The sequence below is a fragment of the Elaeis guineensis genome, chromosome 9 (genome assembly GCF_000442705.2).
Source record: "Elaeis guineensis isolate ETL-2024a chromosome 9, EG11, whole genome shotgun sequence".
NCBI lineage: Eukaryota > Viridiplantae > Streptophyta > Magnoliopsida > Arecales > Arecaceae > Elaeis > Elaeis guineensis.
This window is the reverse complement of record NC_026001.2, coordinates 11,671,762-11,695,959: the sequence shown is the minus strand read 5'-3', so window position 1 is coordinate 11,695,959 and position 24,198 is coordinate 11,671,762. Positions and strand designations below refer to the sequence as shown.

The 24,198-nt window shown below is 39.0% G+C and overlaps 2 protein-coding genes across 5 annotated transcripts in view; one reads left to right on the top strand and one right to left on the bottom strand.

Annotated features, from left to right (window-relative positions):
* The first annotated feature begins 937 nt into the window (after positions 1–937).
* LOC105051579 (monooxygenase 1) lies at positions 938–6,757 on the top strand. 2 transcript variants are annotated; one of them, XM_010932093.4, is made up of 6 exons: positions 940–1,093; positions 3,160–3,306; positions 3,785–3,835; positions 4,268–4,436; positions 5,262–5,493; positions 6,072–6,757. In XM_010932093.4, the coding sequence occupies exons 1-6, from the start codon at positions 1,011–1,013 to the stop codon at positions 6,605–6,607; spliced, it is 1,218 nt and encodes a 405-aa protein (XP_010930395.2). In that variant the 5' UTR covers positions 940–1,010; the 3' UTR covers positions 6,608–6,757. The 2 variants fall into 2 exon arrangements, with proteins under 2 accessions (XP_073099252.1, XP_010930395.2); XM_073243151.1 differs by lacking the exon at positions 3,160–3,306 and having other exon boundaries at positions 938–1,093.
* Positions 6,758–8,023: 1,266 nt separating this feature from the next.
* Positions 8,024–24,198, bottom strand: part of LOC105051580 (uncharacterized) — a 32,408-nt gene continuing 16,233 nt past the window's right edge. For all 3 annotated transcript variants that reach the window (XM_010932095.4, XM_010932096.4, XM_010932094.4), the window contains exons 10-19: positions 19,698–19,811; positions 19,421–19,590; positions 16,710–16,828; positions 16,230–16,353; positions 16,057–16,128; positions 14,986–15,112; positions 14,706–14,820; positions 10,540–10,730; positions 10,354–10,466; positions 8,024–8,366 (exon numbers count right to left, since the gene is read on the bottom strand). In XM_010932095.4, coding sequence (XP_010930397.1) covers positions 8,100–8,366; positions 10,354–10,466; positions 10,540–10,730; positions 14,706–14,820; positions 14,986–15,112; positions 16,057–16,128; positions 16,230–16,353; positions 16,710–16,828; positions 19,421–19,590; positions 19,698–19,811 — 1,412 coding nt within the window. In that variant the 3' untranslated portion in view covers positions 8,024–8,099. The remainder of the gene's footprint in view (positions 8,367–10,353; positions 10,467–10,539; positions 10,731–14,705; positions 14,821–14,985; positions 15,113–16,056; positions 16,129–16,229; positions 16,354–16,709; positions 16,829–19,420; positions 19,591–19,697; positions 19,812–24,198) is intronic.

Genomic DNA, 24,198 nt, shown 5'->3' with positions numbered 1-24,198 from the left:
TAGGTGGTCTGGTTTTGCCAGAGGACGCGCTGTACGGAGCCGTACGGAACCCCAGAGAAAAAAGGAAGGCTGAAGCACTGAGAGAGAAGGAGCAGGAGGCTCCTGGACAGCGGACGCCAGGCACTTCAGGAGTTCAGAGGGTCTTCCAAGAGAGAGAGCTTTTATGAGGGAACTTCTAGTGAGAGAGAATTGAGTGTACAAGGGTTGAAAGTGAGATCTCCTCTTGTAAAATTTCTTTTTCATAGTGAAGTTTGCATGCCCCGTAAAGGCGAGTCCTTTTGTGGTTGATCCACATATTTTGATTATTTTTTTGTTTTATTTCTTCTTTCTTTCTACTGCATCGCGTGGTACTGAAAAGGTCTTGAGAGATGGTGTTTGACCAGATATCCATCTAATACTGTTATTTCCTCCCTTGTAAATACTCCCATTCTGCAATAAAGCAAGATGACTAAGGTGGAATATCTTAGTCTGCTTATCATCATCAAATAAAAAGTAAAAAGAAAAAAAAAAAGAAAGAAAGCCAAAGATGAGGAGCTGAGATAGAGAATTGAGACAGCACTAAAGAATTACGTGAAGGAACGGAAGCTGAAGGTGCTGATGCTTGACCATTGACTACCATTTCATCAGTATTCATGTAACAATTTTCAAGAAAACGCGCATTTCATGGAACTTAACATGCATGTTAGACTACCATGGCACATGCAATCTTATTCCTTACAGACTGTCTACTATTCTTTACCCATCCCATCCCACCGACGCAGATAAAACACAGCTGATGCTGGAAGAGAGACCCTCTGAATGTAAAGGATCCGATTTTTTTTTTTTTTTTTTTTGTTGAATAAAAAAATCTAAAAGCCTAAAAAGATAACCTCCACCAATCTTTATTTTTAAATTTGAAAAAAAAAAAAAATCCAAAATCAGACCCACCCACCAGAGAGCATTTGATCAACTAAAAACCACGGAAAGAGTTTGTGACAGAGAGAGAGAGAGAGGGGAGGACGAGAGAAGGGATGAGGAGCAGAGAGGAACATCACGATGTGGTGATCGTGGGTGGAGGAATCTGTGGGCTCGCCACCGCTCTGGCTCTTCACAGGTGCCTCCTTCCTTGCACTTAGTGTTTTCTCTTGTTTTTCCCTTACTTTCACACTCGTCCTATTCCACAGATTTGTGTCGGTAGATCGCTTACTATTTAAGTGATTCCCAGTAGTTTTGTGTCCCTTTGTAATATGAGTTAGTGGAACAACCAAATCCAACCATCCTAACTTCATTATAATCAGAAACAAATTTAGCCATGTTGATGAGTTTGAATTTAATGTGATTGGATTCTGTGGCACAGGATTAAGGATAGACAGAAGACTTTGCAGCAACCATGGAGAAAAGGGGGTTATTGCATTTGAATTTTGACAAATTAGCAACCAATTACATCAAAATGATTAATATATATATTTTTTCCCTATATTCAAAGACTAGGCAGCACTCAATCTTTTAAGGGTGTTAATCGATTGAATAGTTGTTCTTTTGCTTTCTGAGGAGTGTGAAATCATTATGCTTCAAATTCTGAAGGGAAATTACTTCCTCTCTCTCTCTCTCTCTCTCTCTCTCTTTCCCACACACACTTTTTCAAAGCAAAGAAAAGAAAACAGACCTGTCTACCCAATGCTTATTTCCATTAATAAATTGCACTTAAACTTTTTTTCTGCCATCATATATGTGGTTATGATTGAAGAGAAGGTCTGAAATTATTGCTATTAAAATTTTTAATATTAGATGCTAATAAAAGTTGTAACTCATAATTTCATTGGGGATGTCTTGGTTGTTCCATTAGAGTTTTAGGTCTCCCTTTTCCTGGTTTGCTTATATTTGACCATCATGGACATGGATGTTGGGGCTCCAATTTTTACCCATTTGGGCTGGCCATTGTAATGAAGTTGGTGGAGTACTCATCTTATCATATGACATATAACCTTGTTATGTGGCCCAAGGGAGTTTGCCATATTAGTTTCCTATCTCACATGACACGACAGGGATTCGTGGCTTTGTGCAACTCACCGTCGGTTCGGTGGGACTTGGGGAGATTGACCATTATTGGGTGGCCACGTTGGATTCAGAACTTGTTTGGTAACATATATGGGCTATGCAACCCTACCCCAAAAAGTCAGAATTCATATATGGAAACAGTGTGTTGTTGAAAATTGAAGGAGTCTTATCAATTAACACATATTTACACTTTAAGGCTGCGTTTGGTTCGCTAATAAGAAAAGCCGAATAAGAATAGTTATTCCTCCTGAAATAGTTATTCCTGTTTTTATTTGGGCAAAATTTCTGAAACATTTCCAGTTGAAGGCAGTTTTTTCCCGTAGTAATGTTAGAGCAAAAGCAAGGGAGGGCCGTACTGTAGGAGTATATTTGTTCGAGCCTTCCCATATAATGGTTCCTTCAAGAATAAACATGTTAGACCGGAATAACTATTCTTCCCTTGTTTCTGCTTCCTTGAACCCATTTCATAAGGTTAAGCTTATTTCAAGTCTTACCGCTACTTTATTCCTGAACCAGAAAAAACTTAATTAACATGCCATCTGAGATAATGAGGGCACTTTCTTGATAGATGCCTTTGCTATGTTTAAAAAACTAAGATATCAACCATGTTGGGGAGTGATGAAGCTAAGATATCAACCATATTGGTGAGTGATAGCTACCAAGATGAACCGAGCTATTCTCAACTTAGATGGAAGGTAGGAAAAAAGTTTGTAAAGAAGCAAGATCTCAGCTGATATATAAGAACCAAGATATTGATTTCTTGGTGGACATAATAAAATAGAGATACAATTGTCTTTATGATTTAATTTTGGATATCTATTTACTAAACTACTTATAAATCAAAATGAACAAAAAAAGAGTAAAAATCTTGGCTGATGTATTGATTTTGTATCAACTGATATGTTGAGAAAGATTGGACTACATAGGCTGAGATAATAAGAGGCAAGGTTTAGATAAATTGTATAAGTGGATGCCCTATTTTGATACAAACTATCTGGTAGTAGATGCAAACATTAATTGATTAATAGGTCCTGATTTTGAAGTGTGTATTTAGATATAATTTTTGAATTATGATAAAAAAGTTATATTCGTTGCATTATATTTTGCTCATTGTTTGTGTAGGAAAGGAGTAAAAAGTCTTGTATTAGAGAGATCTGAGAGAATACGAGCTACAGGGGCAGCAATTGGTATCTTCATGAATGGTTGGTGTGCACTTGATAGACTTGGTGTAGGTGCCGTGCTTAGGGATAAAACTATCCCTATTCCGGAGTATGTTTTCATAGCCTTTTAAGGTTAAGTCCTTTTTCCAAAACTCTACTTTTCCAGAGTATGCACTCACTGCCTTTTAAAATGAAGTTCTCTATCAAAAATATATTTTGGGCAAGATATTGGTTAGGATATGATATTGGACACGAGGAAATGCTACATGTATCCCAAACTGTACCTGTATGTGAGTATGAACTGAATTTTTTGCTCGAGGAACAACCCAACCTTCTGCAATGCACAACAGGACCTTCTCTCCAAGTACATCCTAGGGCACTCATAGCAATGCTTCAATTACATGATGCACAATACCACCTTTATCACTATCTTAACTGGTAACAACATTCAGATCAGAGTCCACTCACTTGACATAATATGTTTACTTATGATCTGCTAATGAATTTACAAGAACCAACATTTTGTATATCTCTCTCTCAAACACTTGTATACCTCTTTACTTCCTTTCAATGTAAATTCTCTCCAGGATTCATGAAGTGTTGTATCACAAGTCTACAATGCAAGTGAAATCGACCAGGTATGTTTAAAAGATTCCAGTAAACATCTGATTTCTTGTATATAAAATGCTATGATGAAAAGCATTATGGTGGCACAGACATGGGTTGCACCCCTCATTCGATTGTGGGTGATGTCGCCCAAGTTGGACACAAGCAATTTTTACATCATTTCCTTATGAATTTTTATGCTCCTACGGTCCTACCATTTTGCTGGACATAGGGCTCCCTAACTGTCTTCTTACAACAAAAAAGAAAAAAAAAAAAGAAAAGAAAAATTCTCAATCTTGAAAAGAAAATTCAAGCATTAGCTGTAATCATGTTTCTTAGATATCATTAGCATGATTGCAACGTGAGATAGGCAACATATTGGACTGTATGGTTGCCTATCTATCATATTGTCATGTTGCTTAGTCCTTTTGTTTTACTTATATGTTTGCTTATTATTTTATTAGGATGGAAGAACTCAGGTGCTTAAAGAGAAGTGATCTCATTCAAGTATTGTTTGACAACTTGCCTGTTGACTCGGTTCGACTTGGGTGCCAAATTGTAGCAGTTGAAAGAGATCCATCAACATCATTCCCTATTCTTTATGTTCATGATGGGAGTATCATCAAAGCCAAGGTGATTGATAAATTTGAAAGCTTGACTGCCTGTAGTTGGTCATAAACTAATTTCTCAGAAAAATGGATGGTCATAAATTACTTTCTCAGAAAAAAGATGGTCATAAACTAGTCTTCTCCCTCAAGCACTCTAGATGTAGACAGAAAGTTCTAGTTTAGAAACGGTGCATAGGCCGGTGCATAAATTCTGCTTGTGTCCTTAATCTGAGCGAATTGAGGAAACAAAAAGGATACCACTCTATGTGGACAAAACCAGCAAGTAAACAAGAATAATGTTACATGGCGTGGTGAAATTATTCTGTTATCTCCTTATGTTTAATATGGTGCTGGCATGGCATGTTGCGACTCAACCAATCCCTTGTAAATCATGCATTTGTGCCATGTCAACACAAGGAACGGATGAAATAACTGAGAAGGCCATGTAGCATTATTAGATAAAGTAAGAATATTGACAAGGCAATTGGATCTTATGGAGCTGCACTCGTGCTCCATTTCGGTATTTGTCCTTGACATGAGCTTGTTCAACAAAGGGGTTGGTTAGTTGAACAGGGACGAAGATTGCTGATTCCAAATCTCCCAAGGAGCTTAGGCTCCACATCCACTTTCCCAGCAAGGGGGTGGGGGAGGTGATCCAACTGAGATAAGTAACTAAAGACTCAAATGCAGAACCTCTGCTAAGGAGAGAAGGGGTTCGCCCACTGCAATAATACCACGCTGACCAGGCTTTACCATCTATCATGTGCTCCTGAAAATCAAGTAGTGAATTAATGGTTTCATAGTATGCAGCTTAAATGACTCCTATCAACCTTTGTAATGGCTAATGCAGGTTGTGATCGGCTGTGATGGATCAAACTCGGTCATATCTAAGTCATTAGGGCCAGGGGCCCTAAATGTGCTACCAAATTGTGTGATTCGTGGTCTCACAAATTATCCGAAGGGTCACAACCTCGAAACTCGTTTTTTTCGACATCTGGATGTTGGCTATATGTCTTATGGAAGAATTCCAATTGATGACAACCTAGTGCATTGGTTTGTAGATTGGCCATATCCTGACAGAGGTAAGCACATAACACTTGTGACATCTAAATGAGCCTTTACCTCAGTTTCGGTCCTGCAATTTGTCACACAGCTGCACCATTCTATCATGACTGCCGCAGAGTCCCAAACAGGAGCAGCCAGAACTTTGTTAGATATCATATTATCAAACCCAGAAACCCTGAGCAGAAAATAACCACCAATCGTAGCAGAGGCATTTTTCTGCTTATTAGCATCCACATTCTTAAGTTTTCTCTCCAAAATTAGTCCTTTCTATCTTTTATTGTGCGACCGGTTTGTTTACAACCTATGTTCTTTGAGAATTATCTGTTGGTGTAGTGCTTATTGTACTGTGAAATTGTTAATATAATCATATCAGATGCAAATGAAGATATATTACAACGTAGGACAATTACACACCTTGATCTCATGTCAATATTCTAATCTTTCTTCCTCTTCCTTGTTTAAAATTCTTTTCTAAATCTAATAATCTCCTAAAAACTTTGCGTTGCAAATTTTATGTAGCAATACCACTGCACCTTGGCAATGTAACTGTCTAAATAGTAGGGACCTAACATTGTTGCTATCGCATTCCCCCCAGATACGGATGCTCCAAAGGATCCTAAGTTCCTCATGGAGTTGGCTATGCAGCAAATAAAGGACAACCCGGCCGAGATGATCGAGATGGTCGAGGGCAGTGATCCTAGCTCGCTGCACCTCACACGCATCCGTTACCGGTCACCATGGCACCTCGTGTTTGGGAACCTCAGGAGAGGCACCATGACAGTTGCAGGGGATGCCATGCACATGATGGGCCCGTTCCTTGGCCAAGGTGGGTGTCTTGCTCTGGAGGATGCAGTGGTGCTCGCCAGGAACTTAGCACGGGCGATGCCTATGGGCTTGGAGGGTAGCAGAGTCGGTGACGGAGAGCTCAAGAAGAGAATTGAGACGGCGTTGGAGAATTACGTCAGGGAACGGAAGCCGAGGGTGCTGAGGTTGGCCATGCAGTCGATGCTCCTGGCGATTTCGATCTCTTCACCATCAAAGATCAAGAGACTTCTGAGCCTTGCACTTCTAGTTGTGTTCTTTGGCGGGGCTTCGCTTGGCTATACTCGTTTTGATTGTGGCCCTCTCTAGGCTCCCGAGGATACACTTTATGTTTGCTATGTACTGAAACGTAGCACTTGACACAGATCCCATGGCATGCATCTTATCCCTTCCTTCATACTAACGAACAAAGTGTCATCAAACGTTAACAGGTATAAATGTTAGAACCATGATTTCATGGATATAAGTTTAATAGTTCCTTAAAAATATTAGATGATCCATTTCAGGTATTTGGGGTCCTGTGGACCAAATTTAATCATAGAATGGCCGGCTATAGAGGCTCCAAATATCATTCCACGTTTTGTGGTGTGAGGTTTCACAACCTAGTCGTAGGTGACCACAACTCTGAATGCTTTTTTCTCCATCTAACGGATGCAGCATCCTGGAAAGCATTCCAATTGATGAGAAATTAATCCATTGGATTGTAGGTCGGCAATGATCTCGAAAAAATAATGTAGGCTTTAATTTTAACATAAATTGAGCCTCTACTTGGTTTAAATGCCACGGTACCAGAATATTCTCCATCGAGCATTTCATCGAACCAATGCCGGGCATAGCAGTTTCACCACTCTTGGCATGGTTGTCTTCCTCTCTGCAGCAGCGGCACACGAGGGAGGACGGCGGTAGCAAGGGCGGAGCACCTTGCCAGAGATTGGCACAGTCGCCCGAAGAATGCATACAACACGGAGAGCTTCCCACGTAGTAGCTGATCTGCCAGTCTTCTGGCCCCAACCTTGCTAAGCCATTCGCCAGAAAAACCAGTGTACCGAACCCAAGCTTGCTAAGTTCCATCAGCAGTAGGCGGTCGATGGATGGTTTGCAAAAGAAACCCAAGAATTTTGTGCCGTGGATGAAACACCATGAATGCCAGCCAGTCTACGACACGAGAAATGTAATACAGATGGGTATGATCTTAAAGAGGAACTCATGAGAGTATGGTCATGTCCAAACCTACTGTCTACCAGAAAGCCATCGGGCTTGTGCTCTTGGATACGTGTTGACAGCAGCCATAGAAACTCGACGCAATCTAACGAATGTGAGACATGCACGAATCCAATCCAAATAATCTAGCTTTAAAGGCAAATAGCTTGCATTCGAAATGTTGAAAAGAAACAATGAGACCAAACCATTATATTAAAAGTTCCATGACAGGAACCAACAAATTAAGTCCTGAAGACAAATCCCAATCCAAGCCAAAACTAGCAAAGGAAAACAGTAAAGAGACAAAAAAAACATCTCCACATCCAACAGCATGGGGCCCAAAATCGAACCAAATTAGTTTGTAAGCTAGGATTCGTCGCTGCAAATGCTGGCCCCAATATGACCATAATTTGTTACCTAGAGCCATCTCAAATTTGATGAGGCTAGCACGCATGGTGGTGATTCTTGACAAGTAGACAGAGGGTGTTGATATTTAGGCTTAGATGGGCATAAGACGTGCAGAAATCTAATAATATTTCATCCACTAATAATATCATTATTATAGACTCATAAAAAGCATATAATTAAACAGTAGACAATGTCAGAAAGTACAATAATCTTTCAAAACCTGCCTTGCAAGATCAATAGCTCCACTTTTCTTGTAAATCAAGTGTAAATTATAAGCAGCCTCCCTCTGAAGGTTACAGTATCCTGGCTTATGATTCTGTGGACTGCTTGAAGACTCATAAGGAAGCTTGGGGATGGGGCAATCCTTCTGTTGAATAGTGAGTACCTTTTCATAATATGAAGCTGCCAAAGTAACCAGGCCAACATGCTGACATGCACGGGCAATGTTGTATAAGGCTTCCTACAAGACAACCAAAGATTTCCAACATTCAACAATGAGACCCAGCAGCATAAAAGACAACCTCAAGAAGTGGGTTCTTTCCGTGAACTAGAAGATAACGTTTCCTACTTCAACAAAGCTGCCGCTGTGGATCGAAATAGATGGATCACCATGAATAGACCGCAAACATATGACCACATGGATTACATTACTTGTGGCATCTTAATGAAACTATAAAGTTGATTAGTTATCAGACGGTCCAATAATTACAAGTCATATTGACAATTTTTATGACCATTTGTGTATCAAAAATTGGTGCCCATAAGACAGTATTTTTATACGAGTTCATATCCTCTCCAGTTAGAGGTTCGACCAAAGAAGTCCAGTCTCCCAATCACAGCCATCCCCATGTGGTACAAGAGAAAGCCTATAAGATACACCATGTGGGGCCCATCAGCTTGTGGAATACATGGCTGGTGTGATTGGGAGACTGGGCATCTCCAGTTCAACCCCCAACTAGAGAGGATCCATCCTTTCGTAGGGTAACAGGGAATGACATGCAGCAATCAAAAAGAAAATGAAATGCACTATTATGGCTAAAAAATGTATTAACTCAACTGCCAAAGATTTAATGAGTTCGTAGTCCATATCAGCCAAATTGGCATGCTTGCATAGAGGTTTTTGGCTCGCCGTCAGGCCAAGCCTAAGCTATCTGGTCTGATTGCATTTCTAGCCAAGCTCAGGCTAGCAACAAAAAATATTGGCCCGGCCTGACCTGGTTGGAAGCTGTATATACTGTTTTTTATGATTTATATTTTTATACATATATCATATTATATTTTACATTTTGCAAGTGCTAGTGAGCACTTTGCCATTGTGGAAGTACCTGATCATTGTCATATATTTTAATGCAGACAACTGGGTAGATAAATACGGAACTGTATGCACTGATCATAAGAATTGACCCTCTGAAATTAAGCAAAATGCTAAATTCCCTTTCATAACCTTCCTCACCCTTCTTTCTTTTCAATGCTGAAATTCAACTACCTTCTAACCTCCTTGCTTGACACCATCACCAGCAATCATCACTCTGCAACTGCACCAGTGCACCCTACTCTCTTTCTTTTTGCTTTCATAATAAAAATGAAATCTAGACAAATCCTTTATATTTTAATCTCATATCGACTAAATTTCCAAACCCTATTCTCAATTCTCATGAACCCTCTCAATAGCCCATATATATCATCCCACCATCCCTCACTCCATCACAGTTCCCTCCTGCTAGAGCGGAAGGAATGACCACTTTAGAATGTTGCTGCCGCTGCCTCCTCTCTTCCTCTTCCCTAGAAATAGGCACAGAATGATCAGTTAGGTTTGCCCTCTCCTTCTCCCCCACCCCCTAGAGGGCACCTCATCTGTGATTGCCACTAGCACCTCCATCCACGAACATAGCCTATGATATCATCCTAATCCACCTGTCCTTTAGTTGCCAGATTCGAGAGGAGGTGCCGAGTCAGTGTACACGTGTCGGGAAGCAGATATCTCTGAAATGCTTGAGGAATTGCTTAGATAACAGGTGCAAGTTCGAAATTCCAAGAAAATTCTATAGCAGGTATGTTACTCTAGGTGGAACATTCAGCTACAAAGCTGTCCACTATTCCTCTCTCAACCACTACCTGCTCTCTTACAATGCGGCCAAATGTCTAGAAAGGGTCAAGATGAGCACTTTTATTAGGTTCTCAGGTTGGGCCCAGTCAGTCTTAAGCCTCAATTTTAAAGGGTAGGTCCGCCCAATTGAGCATTTTAGGCCTTTGGCACAGGCTAGGGCCAGGGTCTAAGCACTCAGCATGACTGGGCGAATGCCCAGTCTAGCGCACATACATGTTACAAAAGTATAAACAATTAGCTACAAGATGCTGATGTAGCAAAGAACGAGGTATGGATCATCGCTTGTTAGTGGAAGCAATGAATGTACCAAAAACCTATCAAAGAATTCAAATTTTCAAACCTGGCTGTTATTGCAAATGCGTAGATAGTTGTAGAGGAATGCCAGACCTTGGGTCACACATTTGTGCTTATTCTTAAGCCTAAACCCAAGAGCTAAGTTAATCAAAGCAGTGCCTGCAATAAAATAGCTCTTTATAGCAATTGCCAGAATAAAAAAAAAAATCAACCAACTTATAGAATACCATACCAACACAAAGATTTACAAGTGGATTCTCTGGCTGTAGTTTATAAGCTTCCAAGTACTCCCGAGCAGCTGTTTGATGTTGACTAATCATAGTAAATTGATGGCCATTTATAAGCAAAGCAGGTACACAATCTCTCCGAGAGACCAGCATGTAATGTAGAAATTTAAAATGTCTTGAAAAGCGAGTGTCAAATCTAGAAATCAGATGGAAACAAATATATATTAGTGCTACTTGAAAAATCCATACTAGTAGGAATATGACGTGCAACACTGTTTTGTCAATAAGTTAAGGAACCTCATAGTAACTTTCTATCAACAAATCTAACCAATTTTAAACACTTGTATATAGGAGTGATAAAATAAAACTTATATGATACGGATACAATTGATTTATTTAAGAAAGATAACAACCAGGAAGAAACAAATAATAACATGAAAGCATCAACCAGCAAGACCTAGAATGAAGCTTTATATAACAATAGTTCTACTGTTATCAGATTTCAAGGCCATGGATATGTCATAAACACAAGATCATATTGAAGGTGATGGATCACAAGATACATTCTGCTTAGAAATTTGTCATTTCTTAAATTCAACCAGATAAAACATATTCTATTGACTCTGTGGTGAGATGCTAAGCATCTTCAGTTTAGACAATGAACAAATGTGCTAAGAACAGTAAAATTTTGCAGACATAAATGGCTTATTATATCATTTCACCTAACAATCTGTCTAGTAAGGAATGTAAACATTCTGCTTCTCAGGTGTATCCTTTTTAGGGTTTTAACTAGCGGGGATGTGGTAAGATACCACAAGTACACTACCAACCAGATGAGTTTCTGTATTGGTAATAGGGTCAGGACTCTGAAACCGGTTCCAACTGGTACATATTGGACATATCAATCCACATAGGCTAGTATGGGCCGGCATCATGGCCAATTATACCAATACCCAGCCTGAACTATTAGTTTGGCATGAAGAAGATTGAGAGAAGAGGAATCTCTCATACCCTCTCTTTTATTCTAGCAGTCAAGTGTGCCCCCAGAAGCCCTTGGACCAAGAAAGAGAGGGGGGAGAGACCAACAATGAGAGAAGGGGGGGGGGTGCGGGGGGAGGGGAGAAAAGGGAAGGAGGGAATTGTGGTTCTTCCACCCATTTCCTGCCTCCTCAACACTAGATTCAACCAAGATCTGGCAAGTTTTCTTCCCAATGATCCTTTTCTTCAGCCGCTAATTGACAAAAATTAAAAAAAAATGATGAGTTTTTGTCCCCCAACCCCTAGAGAAACCTGCACTACTAGTACCAACATCAGCAATCCAGCATCACACACCCCATCAAAAACCACATGAACATTGAAAAAAAAAAGATCTACTTGACATTCATTTTAGCCATGAAAAAGATTAAAAAAAAAAGAAAAAAAAATGCAAAAACAAAGATGGCATTTTGGTATGGTACTAGTACACAAGACTGTACTGAGTCGGATACAGTATGAACCGATATTGTACTAGACCATTAAAAAATATGTACCATGGTCAGTAGGCAAGAAAGCTAAGGAGAACTGCCTAAGTTGAAAAAACTTTAAATAAAGATCAAGCAAGTGTATACCATCATTTAAAAAAAAAAAAAAAACAAAAGAATGTCCAAAAATTGATACTCTTTTTTTCGGGGGGGAGGGGTGTGGGCATGCTAAGGAACCTAAAGGCTGATTACTAGGCAGAAAAGCTGTCTTTAAGGCACGTTTGGTTTGCGACCAAAATTAGAATGCCCACATCTCTTGATGTGTTTGATTCGTGATAGGAATGGAATTTGAATACTTGGAGAGAAGGGAAGGGATTGGAGCATTGCTATCCCCTCCGAGAATCAGAATAAGAGTGAGACTCCCTCCAGCCAAACGGCTAGAATAGGAGTCGCTCATTCCCATTCTAAAGTCCAACTCCCCCGAATCAAACATGCCCTTAAAAAAAGATTGGTGGTATCGGGACCCACACTGGCTATTTGATGGTACGTATGGCATGGTACCATACCGACTTGCAGCTTATTGACAAAGGGGAGCCAGAGAGGAAAGGAGAGAGGGAGAAGGAAGGAGAGGGGGGAAGAGAGGGAGGGAGGGAGGGATGGAGGGTGAGGGTGAAGATGAGAAGGGGAGAGAGATATTGAGGAGGGGGGAGGAAAGCCCCCTCTTCCCCAGCTGCTCTATAATTGGGACAAAAGGAGAAGGAAAGAGAGGGAAAGGAGAAGGAAAGAGAGGGAAAGAGAGGGAAAGGGAGGGAGAGCGAGACAAAGGTGAAGGCAGAGGGAGCTCTCCGACTTCCCTATTTCAAAGAAATAGTGGCCGGGAGCCCTTTTTTTTATTTTTCAAATAAATGAAGTTAGCAGGTCTTGTCATCTTCACTTAAAGATTCTAAAAATAAACAGCCCTTCCTCTACCTCTCTCTCTCCCTCTCTCTCTCTCTCTTCCTCTCTTTCCTTCTTCCTCCCCCTTCCCTCACCAATTTCTCGAACCAAGGGGTGGAATCATGCCGATCAGCCCCCAGTACGGCTCGACATGGCCCAAGCTGAGTGATTCAAGGCAGTACAACATACCATGCTTTAAATCTTATACCCAAAAAGTTCTAGAATATAAGAGCCCATTATCATGGAAGTTCCTAAGGTCTATCAACTAAGTAACTTTAGCTACCAATTACTTGGTTGATAGCATGACACGAAATAATTCAGTAAAAAGATAAATCACCAAAAGAAAAAAAAGGTGTTGAGCAGGTTCTCATTCAAAAAAGAAAATCTATGACTCAATCTGTCCAAAGAGGTCGAAGACAAGTAATAAAGTAATAAAGGTCCAACCGTCAAGGAAGATGAAAAATGGCATGACATAAGATTGTCCAATAAACAAAACCAAAAATCTGAAAACCTTACAAATTAGCCACCCGAGACGTTCAAGATTCCAAAAAACGAGAAAAAAAATGCTATAGAATGGACATAAGATATGAGAGTGTTGAACATGTCATACAAAATTACAAACTCAAAACAATCTGATTCCAACATACATATTCAAAAGAGATACCTAATCAAGCAACCACACGATGAAAGATACAAATTGGCGAGAATTAAATCACATCAAATAGGGTTCTAAAGGATTTCACTGAAAATGAAGATGAAAGGGCTGAGTGCTGAATTGCATCCCAGCAGTTCTATTAAGTAACAACCTTATTAATATATAAATGCAAACCACGCTTAGATAAGTTCAGTCAATCTTCCATTTTAATTATGGAGCAGAAACTCTGTACTAATCTATTAGATTGCTTACAACACCTTCAGGCCTTGAAGGTCCAATCATGAAAACCAGTAGAAATATTTATCTATCCACTAGTTATTATACTTGAAAGCAAGGTTTTAAACATGATACTAAGCCCCTTATATTGGTTTTCCATCAGAACAGTATGGTATCAGTACATTATTAGTATGGTTCATATATGCTGAGACCGAGAGAACGATAATGAAAAGCAACGATGTTGATGAATACAGCCCATATGGTACCATCAATACTGACTGGTACCAAGTGGTATGGGCCACCACAGTCAGTACATACTAGTCTAACTGGTTTCTACATCTTGAGGCTCGTACTAGTGCTGATTTTTTATCAGAATGGTATGGTACCAGTGGTAGCATCCCATTCTAACACTATTTGAACCCTTGCTTCAATGTGATTGCCAGAACATATGCTTCTTGGTGTGTGATCAGTAATCTAAGATCACCATTTGAATCCTCTAAATGGTGAACCAAAGATGTGGTGCTGACTAATTTTGCTGAACTTCTTGAGGCTGGATGGTGAACAAATTCAAAATTTTGATATTCCGCTAAAATGGTAGGAATGATGAAATGAAGAGAATGAAGTGGGAATTATGCGATCAATTAATTGGTGGAGGATAAATGTAAAAGCATGCCACGCTGTAGATAGGAGCTTGGTAAGAATGTCATTTTGCCACCATGCAACTTGAGAAGAAAGCATAAAAAAGCTGGAAGTAGGCCATAAAATCACAAACTATGTGAAATAGCACATCAGATAACTTCCTCCAGAGCTCAAACCTCTCCATCACATCATATGACCATGAATACAATCAAATCTTACAACTATATCCAATGCTTATCCCCAGTAAATCAGTGATATCAATTACCTTGTAACAACCTTGTAATAGCAATTCCAGGCAGCTATGCTGTAAGGATGCTGTTGAACCATATATCTTACATAATTGTATCCATGTTGTGGATCTCTGGTGTTATATGCTATTTCTGTAGGTAGAGAAAAGATTAAGATGTTAACATATAAAACATCAAGGCTTCAAATACAAAACCACTAACATCAGAAGTTCTTGTAAATAATAACACAAAGCTCTCAAACATGGCGGAAAGAAATTTCTAATGGATTGTCGAATTCAACATTAACAGAATTCTTACGAGCACCCAATGATCGAAGGACCTCCTTTTTCTCCATAGATATTGTGTTGTATGCTAATCTCAAAGTATGGTTGATAATCTCTAATGCTTCGCAATATCGCTGCAGGGACGCTAATGCTATGCAGAGCTACAATTGTGAAAGCAAAAGAAAAGAACAGCATGAGGTTATGTTGGCTAATAATTATAAAAAAAGGGTACATTGATTTCCATAGAACGAGTGCAAAAAGCAAGTCAAATGAGGTATCATTAAAGACTTTACAAAACAATAGAGATAAAAACTTTTCATTAGTTGGAGTATTATCTGTTCATCAGCAATTTGAAAAAAATCACCAAGATTTGCTTGGTCAAGAACCAATTAAAAAAAAAAAACAATGCTCCTATTTAAAGTCTTGCATGCCACATACTGGCCATGGATGGTGACCACAGGAAGAAACAGGAATAACCTTTTTAATTGACACCGCTCATATATCTGAGTTTTGTAAGAAGATTTTGCAAGACAAGACATAAATATTATTACTTGTAACAAGTTTTATATTTGGCAATGACCCCGCCGCCCCCCTGGAAAAAGAAAAGAAAGAAAAGAAGTCCTGTGAGGGAAAACCTTTGTTATGACCCTGCGATTGCACGTCCTCATAAAATGTAATTTTTGTTCCATTCACTCAAATTCAACTTTAGATGGTTTAATATATGAAGGAACATTATGCTGCCATTTCCTTTTGAGGGCATAATCATGTATCAGACTGTTAGTTAAATAGACTCCAAAACTTGAGAGTTGAGACACATTTCATATATATACAATCGGACATTCTGAATTGACGAACAATAATGATTAGCTATACAACACAAAAGGTGACACTGCCGATAAGTTTGTGAAAATTAAAATGGTAAATTGCGTCTGTTATAAAGAACCATCCTTGATATGGTGAACCAGACAGTAGGACCTCTACTTGAGTCACCAGGTCTGAACATCTCCGATTCAAGTAGCCTTTCTGAATACATCTAACAAGCACAAGAAAACATAAAAATCGAATAAATCATAAAGCAAACAGGTGCTAGAAGGAAAATACTAACATCTATTACAAGTTGATAATTTTCCTCATTGGTCAGGAGTCCAGGCAGAGGAGGTTCTTGTATTTCCTTCCGCTGAAAATATCACACACCATACAAAAACAAGTCAAAATATAAAAGGCAAAAAGAATACCATCAAGATCAAAGCAGCAAAAATACAATGATATAATTATCACCGGAGTTTCACTCTCTGAGTCTTCACTTTGCCAATCCACTCCAGCTGCTAATAATGTTGCTCTCTTTTCTTCCCTTAAAGCTTGCTTCTTTTGAAGCAACTTCTTTGCTCTAGCTGCTTTGGTCCTAAAATAAAGAATAAACAAAAAATATATCATACACAAAATACTGAATCAACATAAAACAACAAAGTATGAACAAGTGAGCAGGTGATAAGTAAGATTACGACTACCAAGTGGACTACACACATATAAGGGAGAGGTGCAAATCCATTGATGCAGTAACCAAATACAAGATCAACAAGGTCAGCTCATTTCTCGGGAATACTGAATTAGCACACATCAAACACTATTAATCAAAACCAACATAACTTAAAGACCACCTACATTAAGTTTTATGAAGAATGAGTTTACTAACATGAGACCTTCAAAGGTAGATGACATGGAGTGGTAAATATGCTGAAATGGGATAAGAGAACTCACAATTGTGACGTTGTTGCAATTGGTTTAAACCCATGAAATACATTGTCAGCATGTTGTTCATCCAACAACTTGACCCTTTCAAATAGAACACTTTTTGGAAGTCTTTTTGCACGTCGCACCTATTAAAATATAATAACATTGCAAAAAACAAGAAGTAATTAGATTATGTTTGATATGCAAAAACTTAAGATTTAAGAATGCGATGGTAAGAAAGTAAATAACCTCAATCAAGACCATAGAACTATTTGGTAGTCCTACACATGAGTCTAAATTCAAATGTAACACAATATGCACCTTGACAAAACAATACTAACCATCACAAGGGGACATACAACAGGATCACTTCTGATTTAAGTAGAACAGCTAATGATGCATTGAGGCATCCAGTTAGGAGGTTAAACAATGCCCTCTCCTCCAAAGAAAAGGTGAATTGTGGGTACTTTGAGCGCATGAAAACCCACATTACTCACACAACTCACCAAACAAGAAATAGCTGTAAACGTCGTATGCACATTTATTTAGCTGATCAAAGGCTTGACCTGATGTCATGACTTCTTTGGCTAGAGTTTAAGTTAACATATGCTTGGAGGACAAGTTACAGTCTTCAAGTTAGAAATGGGAATTGGATCCTTCAGCATCTTTTCGTAAACTGTCTTATTCACCTACAAAGGAAGGCATGAATATCACATAATGAGACCCACAAGGTGGACATTCTTGGGATTATATTATGCTTCTATAGAGGAGGTATAGTATCGTTTATTTTCAAACTGATGGGAGAGACTGGACCTTTTTCCTCACTCTTGCATGGCATTGCTACTCAAACACCAAACTTAAGTATAGGATGATAATGATGTTTTAACTAAATACAGAGTCTAAGTTTAGCACGGTACTATGTGACTTATAACATAGTTTACAAACACCAGAATCACTCCTTTACCAAGTGATTTTCACATGAACCTTGTTAGATATCTAAGTTTTATAGCAACACTTGAGATGTGTCATATGCCTTACGGCTTACGCCTTGCATCGTTAAGAATCTGAAAATTTCACCTTAAGTATCCACCTTTTCAAATATTGTTCTACATAGTCACAAGCTCAGAACTACACAAAGCCCATGGAGCTGATTTTGTCTTCTTAGGCACGGTGCATACTGTAAAATGCAAAATTGTGATTTTCGAAATGTTCCTCCTGCACATGTTTTGAAGCAGTAACTGAACTACCCTCCTGCACATGCTTTGTAGCAGTAACTGAACTACCCACTGTATGAAACAGATAGTAAGATGTTCATCTTTGACATTGTTTCTATTCTCCAAATCAAAAACAGGAAAAAGAAAAAGACATTTTCCATTTGCTTTCTAACCAGATAACCAGTGAAGATGAGCCTTGGTGCAATAGTAGCATTACTGCATTGTAACCTGGGTGTTATGGTTTCGAAATATGGAAACAGCCCTCCGCATGCAGGGGTACAGCTGCATATATCTGACCCTCCCTAGGCCCTGCAGTGGCAGAAGCCTCCTGCTCTGCAACGCCCTTTAGTTCCAATATACCCCATGTTGAAAAGCATCCCACAAGCTTGAAATAAGTAAATTCCTAGGGAAAAGATCTTTGAGTATAGTATGTATAAATGTTTTTATGACGGAGGCAACTGTTACTACCCAAATTGCCTTGTGAATTGCTTCACTCATCTGAAGAAATATAACTGCACAATGTTCATGATTGGCAGCCTACAGGAAGCTCGTTGATTGCAACAAACTCATAGAGGTTTGCTCAACATGCAAATCCTTTTTACAAAGAAACTGGAAGTCTGAACAATTGAATCCTTATCGTTGGGTATACAGCTTTCTCCCTACTCCAATGTTGCCAATTGCCAAATAAGTCCAATAGATTTTGAAAGAAAAATCAGTCCATTAGATCAATCATAGCTCATCAGAAGCGCATAACTGCATAATGTTCACAGGTCACAGCATACAGGAAGCCACTTCATTACAACAAACTCTCATGGAGGTTATCTGAACATGCAAATCCTTCTTACAAATTGGAAAGCTGAACGACCAAATCCTCACTGGCCGGTTCACAGCTTTCTCCCCACTCCAATGTTGCCACATAAGTCCATTAGATTTTTGAGAGAAATAAGTCCATTTGATCAAGCCATCAATAAGCTGGTTTCAATCTAATGCAGATGATTTCAGATATGCTGATCAAGGAGGTGTTGCAAGTTTTATTCATGATCAATGATGATAATGAATCTTGATTCAACAGGAAGGATTTTATTCACTTCCGTGACCTTCTTGCCATCACTAAAATAATTTCCTTCTTGATGGACGAAGCAATCAAGTGCCCAAGAATCTCTGGATTATGTCACTATCAATTTCTAGTTTATCCTTGAACCTCTGGTCCAGCAGTCATTGCGTTCAAATAACAACTTAAGACACAATTACACAGAACACATTTAACTTAAATTTCACATTAAACAAGATGCACTTGGGGAGGGCTTAGCAGAACAGCAAAATTTCAACTATTACAAATTTATCTGCCAAATGCATAAAGTAATAGAAAGACAAACTTCATGTTACAAAGCTCATTTTATCCTGCAACAAACAGATAAGGAAAGAGAATGTGGTCTCTCTCTCTCTCTCTCTCTCTCTCTGTGTGTGTGCGCGCGCGCGCGCACGCGCGTGCATGTATTGGAATGGAATGATTCACAAGCTTACCTTTCGGTTCATGGATTCAACAAGTAATGTTTCACGGATGAATGAAAAGATTGTCTCAGCAAAATCCTCAAGCATCCCTTTTGAATGATAAATTTTAGCAAGCTGCATTTTGATTTTTCCACTAAGCCACCAGGGTTTGGAGTTAGTGGAGCTTAAATCGAAGACTGCCTCTGTATGATAAAACACAATACAACTTTTGAGGAAACAAAAGATACCAGCGATCTCTATAAACATTTTGGTAACCAGAGGAAAAACTCATGCCTCCGAATCAAATTACCTGAATTTTTTGGAGGGGAAAGCAAAATAATAGTTTCATCTTCTTTTCCTTCCTCAAGAAGAATGGAAGATAGGGTTAAACGGGCATCAATATTGTCCTCCATTGCAGATAAAGCTGAAAAGCATTATCACATATCAAACTGCAAATTGTTAAGAAACTTCTGAAAAACTTAGTCCCCTCCCCAAAAACACACTCAGACAAAAATAATAAATAAATAAACAAAAAAAACAAAAAAAATCAATGCATGAACTGTGCATCTGCTGAGCATTAGAAAATTATGAGATTCTGCTATAAGGAATCTCCATCAAGATGGGCTTAAAGGCTTTATTATTATAGTTAGATCAGGTAGTAAAGGTACAATAAGAGAGCATAAATGGTAGAATGACCAAGTCTCATAATCCATTTGGAAACACAAAAAAAAAAAAAAAAAGACACCCTTCAAGATGAATGGATACAAGAGTTAAATGCAAAAATAAAAGTCAAGACCTGGTAGCGTTTGGAGGAACAAACATATACAAGGAAAACCACAACCAGATTTATAAAGCCAAAAAATACCCATGTGCTCATGCACATCTGCGAGAGAGAGAGAGAGTATGTGTGTGTGCAAAGTATTACACCATCTAGCCTAGGTGGCCTCATTCAAGTATTAGCAGGTTTACAAGGTGACTTTAAAACCTACACTCTTCTCTGCTATTGGTTTATAATATTTTTCTACTTTCTTTTGACCACCCCCCACCAAAGAAAGTAGTGCAATGCATTAAAGACTTTTCTCACAACCACTTAGAACAGAACTAATTTAACATTTTAACTATAGTCACAATCGAATATACAAAAAAGAATAACTTCAAGTTCTAACAAAATTTAAAATTGTCATTCACCTTAATGCTATTCTTTATTGAATTATTGTTCACTAACGATCCTATCCAAGATGACAATATAGTGAAAGCTTGGATCATCTGAGCTAATACTAAAAACCATTCTCTCTCATATATAGTAGCTACCATCCACTATTACATGATAAAACCTTGCAGTAAATGTTACAGAAATTGCATATATTATTTTTTTAATCCTCCCCTTATCTCAAGATAAGGCCCACCAATTTACAAAATCAAGCTGACAAACAGATAAAGTAAATTTAGCAAGGTTTGTTGTCTCAAAACCGGATCCCGTACCAGTACCATCCTATTATAATGTCGGTACACAATTTGGTATGATACGAGATGACATACTGAGTGTCAATATGGTACTAGACACTATACCGGTACGATATAGTACGGGGTGTATCAAACGGTTCAACCCGATATGGCATTCTATGAAATTTAGCTTGGAGATTCAAGCATGCATATCTTCATGCCTATATGACATGCAAAACACAAGCAAAATTTCAAGCATCTGTGGGAGAGAGGACACCCCAGCCATCCTATCCCATTCTTATGAAAACCAAGAATTGGGATGGTGTTGGGCACCTAAAAGCTTTAATCCCTCTTACACAAGCTCCTCATCCCATGGAAACACCAGTTGGGACTTTGATCTGAGAAGGAAGCGCATCCTCCAGCCATGGCAGCGGTGCTAGTCCGGTCATCCTTGCTCATGATGGCAAGGCCATTTTCCCGCTCCCAAACCCCTCAAACGGGCTTCAAGGACTATCGATTCTCTCAAGCAACAAAGGCACGGGTATGGCATGTCCTCTTTCTCTCTCTCACACACACAGAGTTCAATGGTTGGGTCTCATTGTTAGTATTGCAAAAGCACATCCTTGCGATTTGATGACCTACCCCTGGTTCTAGGTTCATGAAAGCACATCACCTCAATGTTCTTTTCTTTTTCTTAATGGGCCCTCTACCTCTTTGAATTAGGATAGAGGCTCACTAATGCTAACACCTAGCCTGGCACACTTTTTTTTGAGTGTGGGGGGGTGGCGGGGGGGGGGGGGGGGGGGTGAGAGCGGGGCTAGCCAAAGGACACGAGGGGGCAAGATGCAAGGGTGTCTTATTCCATGGGGAAACCAAGACTCCCTCATCCCACCATACTCAAAACCTTGTCATTAAGGACAATGTTGAATAATTTATCAAGCATCTTTAGAAATACAAGGAACAATCTCTCTCCTCAAACAAACTCGACTTGCCCTACATATTGACATCTTTCTTTCAGTAAAAATCACCAACAGAGATCCTACACAAAAGTGACCTCATGAACACTTGAACATCAAATATCAAATTCCAAAACCTCCTCATTCAAGAACAACATGACTATAACAGTCATTTTAAATGGTTCACTATACCACCTCGAACCGCCCAATTTGAGGTGTACCAAGCCATATCGGGGGTGGACTAGCACGGTTTTAACCCATGGTTTGAGACACCAGCAAGGGAGAGGGAGAGGGTGAAGGAAAGAGAAGAAGAGAGAGAGGGGGAAGGGAGGAGAGGAAGTGCTGGAAAGAGAGGACAAGGGAAGGGGAGAGAGAGAACAAGGGAAGGGGGGGAGAGAGAGAGAGGGCATCGAGCCCCCTCTCCTGCGGCCATGACATAACAAAGAAAAGAAAATAGAGAGAAAAGGGAGGGAGGGAGAGAGAGGGCAGTCGATGCCGAATTCACTTCAAAAAATTCAAAAAAGAATAAAGGGGATGGAGCCCCTGTTTTGTTTCACAACAGAGGCTCGACCCCTATTATAATGCGCCCGAAGGAGAGAAGGCTCGAAAGCCCTCTCCCTCTCTAACCCTCTCTCTCCCCCCCCCCCCCTCCATCTCCCTCCCTCTCCAACTCCCTTTTGTCAGTATGCCATGAGTCAGCATGGCACAGTACCGTCCTATACCGTTGGGCAACCGATAGAGGTCCTAATACCAATCCCGCCGAACATGATAATTTACATATAACTTACAATATCTAGCTAAAAATGCCACAAAATCTTTATCTCCATATCAATGCTTGCCAATAAAGAAAACCCACAGAGCGAGTTTAAAAAGTTCAAATTTTACATGCATCCCACCTGTATGGTTGGATACAGATCTCACTTCTAACATGGCCATGAGATGTGGATGAAGATACAAATGTGGTATAGTCTCTTGTATCTATAATACAAAATGAGACCTGCCTTTCAGTCAACATGGACGAGGATATTGAACAGCAGAACTTTGGAAGCAATTGATGTGCACACATCATTGCAACTAGTAAGAGGTAGCATGCCTCCGACAAAAGAAAATAGTTACTGAAATTTTGCCATCTTCTATCAAGTGCATGTACTAAACATAGAAGAGAATATGAATTTTAAAACTATATGCTATTTTTTTGAAACATTAGTTCAGATTTCATATAAGAGTTCAACCCTCTCGTGTTTTAAAATTTAAAGATATCAGCAATAATGGTCGATAATGTACATGCAGAAATCTGTCCACTAAAAATCAACTTGGAATAAGTAGAAAATATTCAATTATTATTTCCAGCTATCCACTCTCATCAAGCATAATGTAGAAGTCTCCAAATTCCTAACAAACAGCAATATGAAGTTATGAACTAATGCTAACCATACTTTTTACACACCAAAAAGAAACAAGAAGCTTACACCTGGCCTTTGAGGCATGACTCTTATAATTACAATCAATGCTAAATTGTGTCTTTCAACTAGAGAGAAAAGCTCAATGGCGGAGACAAGGAAACGTTATAATGTTGCTTTAAAGAATATAACAACTATAAAACGTATGTTAATTGTTTTATATGAATGTTGTTCATGTTATACAAGTAACCATTCATGCAATATCTCTCACATAGGAAAGTTAAAAGAACTTCGCATTTTCTCTTGCCAAGTTTGACCTTAAATGTCAAAAAGCAATTCCTGCACCATATTGACAAAACACTGCCAACAATTTTTGATAAAAAAGAGTTTCTCTTGGTTCTTGCCAACTAAGGTCTAGAAAGCAGACTGGTATTGCTCAAGTAAGACTACAATTCCCATAATCAAGTAGATCAACACCAACCGCTGTTTGGCTGTCAAAATTTGCACGAAACCTAGAAGGAATGAGTTCTATTAATTCCCATATTGAAGTAGATTTATAAATGTTTTCAAAAGACTGATAGTTCGGGGAAAAAAAAGAAAAAAATTAAACTTTTTCACAAAAGGCCCCCCTCCCTTTATAAACATTGTTTTTACCCAAAACCATGTGTCATGATTATTCATTTTTTTAAAACAGACAGAAAGCCAAACAACCACCTAAAGTTAGAATTCTGTTCAAAAGCTTAAGACTGTAAAGAACTTAGGTAATAATGATGAACTATAATTCCACTGTTTTTTAAAACAATTTGAAGAGTGATAATGTTTTGTGAAACCCAAAGATTTCCAAGAAATGATAAAGATATGGGTTATAATACTCCATTTGAAAATCTTCATAATAAAGAGTGACCCTCAAAAATGTTTAAATGTTGATTATGTCTTCAACTTCCAAGAAGATGTTTTGATATGGTTGGAGGCAGAAGCATGACTGTGCAATCATGTATGTTTCACATGCACA

What these genes read in the sequence shown, in the direction of transcription:
- LOC105051579 (XM_010932093.4), top strand. Translation starts at nt 1,011, where the DNA reads ATGAGGAGCAGAGAGGAACATCACGATGTGGTGATCGTGGGTGGAGGA. An exon ending in ACCGCTCTGGCTCTTCACAG is followed by an intron (nt 1,094 to 3,159) that starts GTGCCTCCTTCC and finishes TTGTTTGTGTAG; the next exon opens with GAAAGGAGTAAAAAGTCTTG. An exon ending in AAAACTATCCCTATTCCGGA is followed by an intron (nt 3,307 to 3,784) that starts GTATGTTTTCAT and finishes AATTCTCTCCAG; the next exon opens with GATTCATGAAGTGTTGTATC.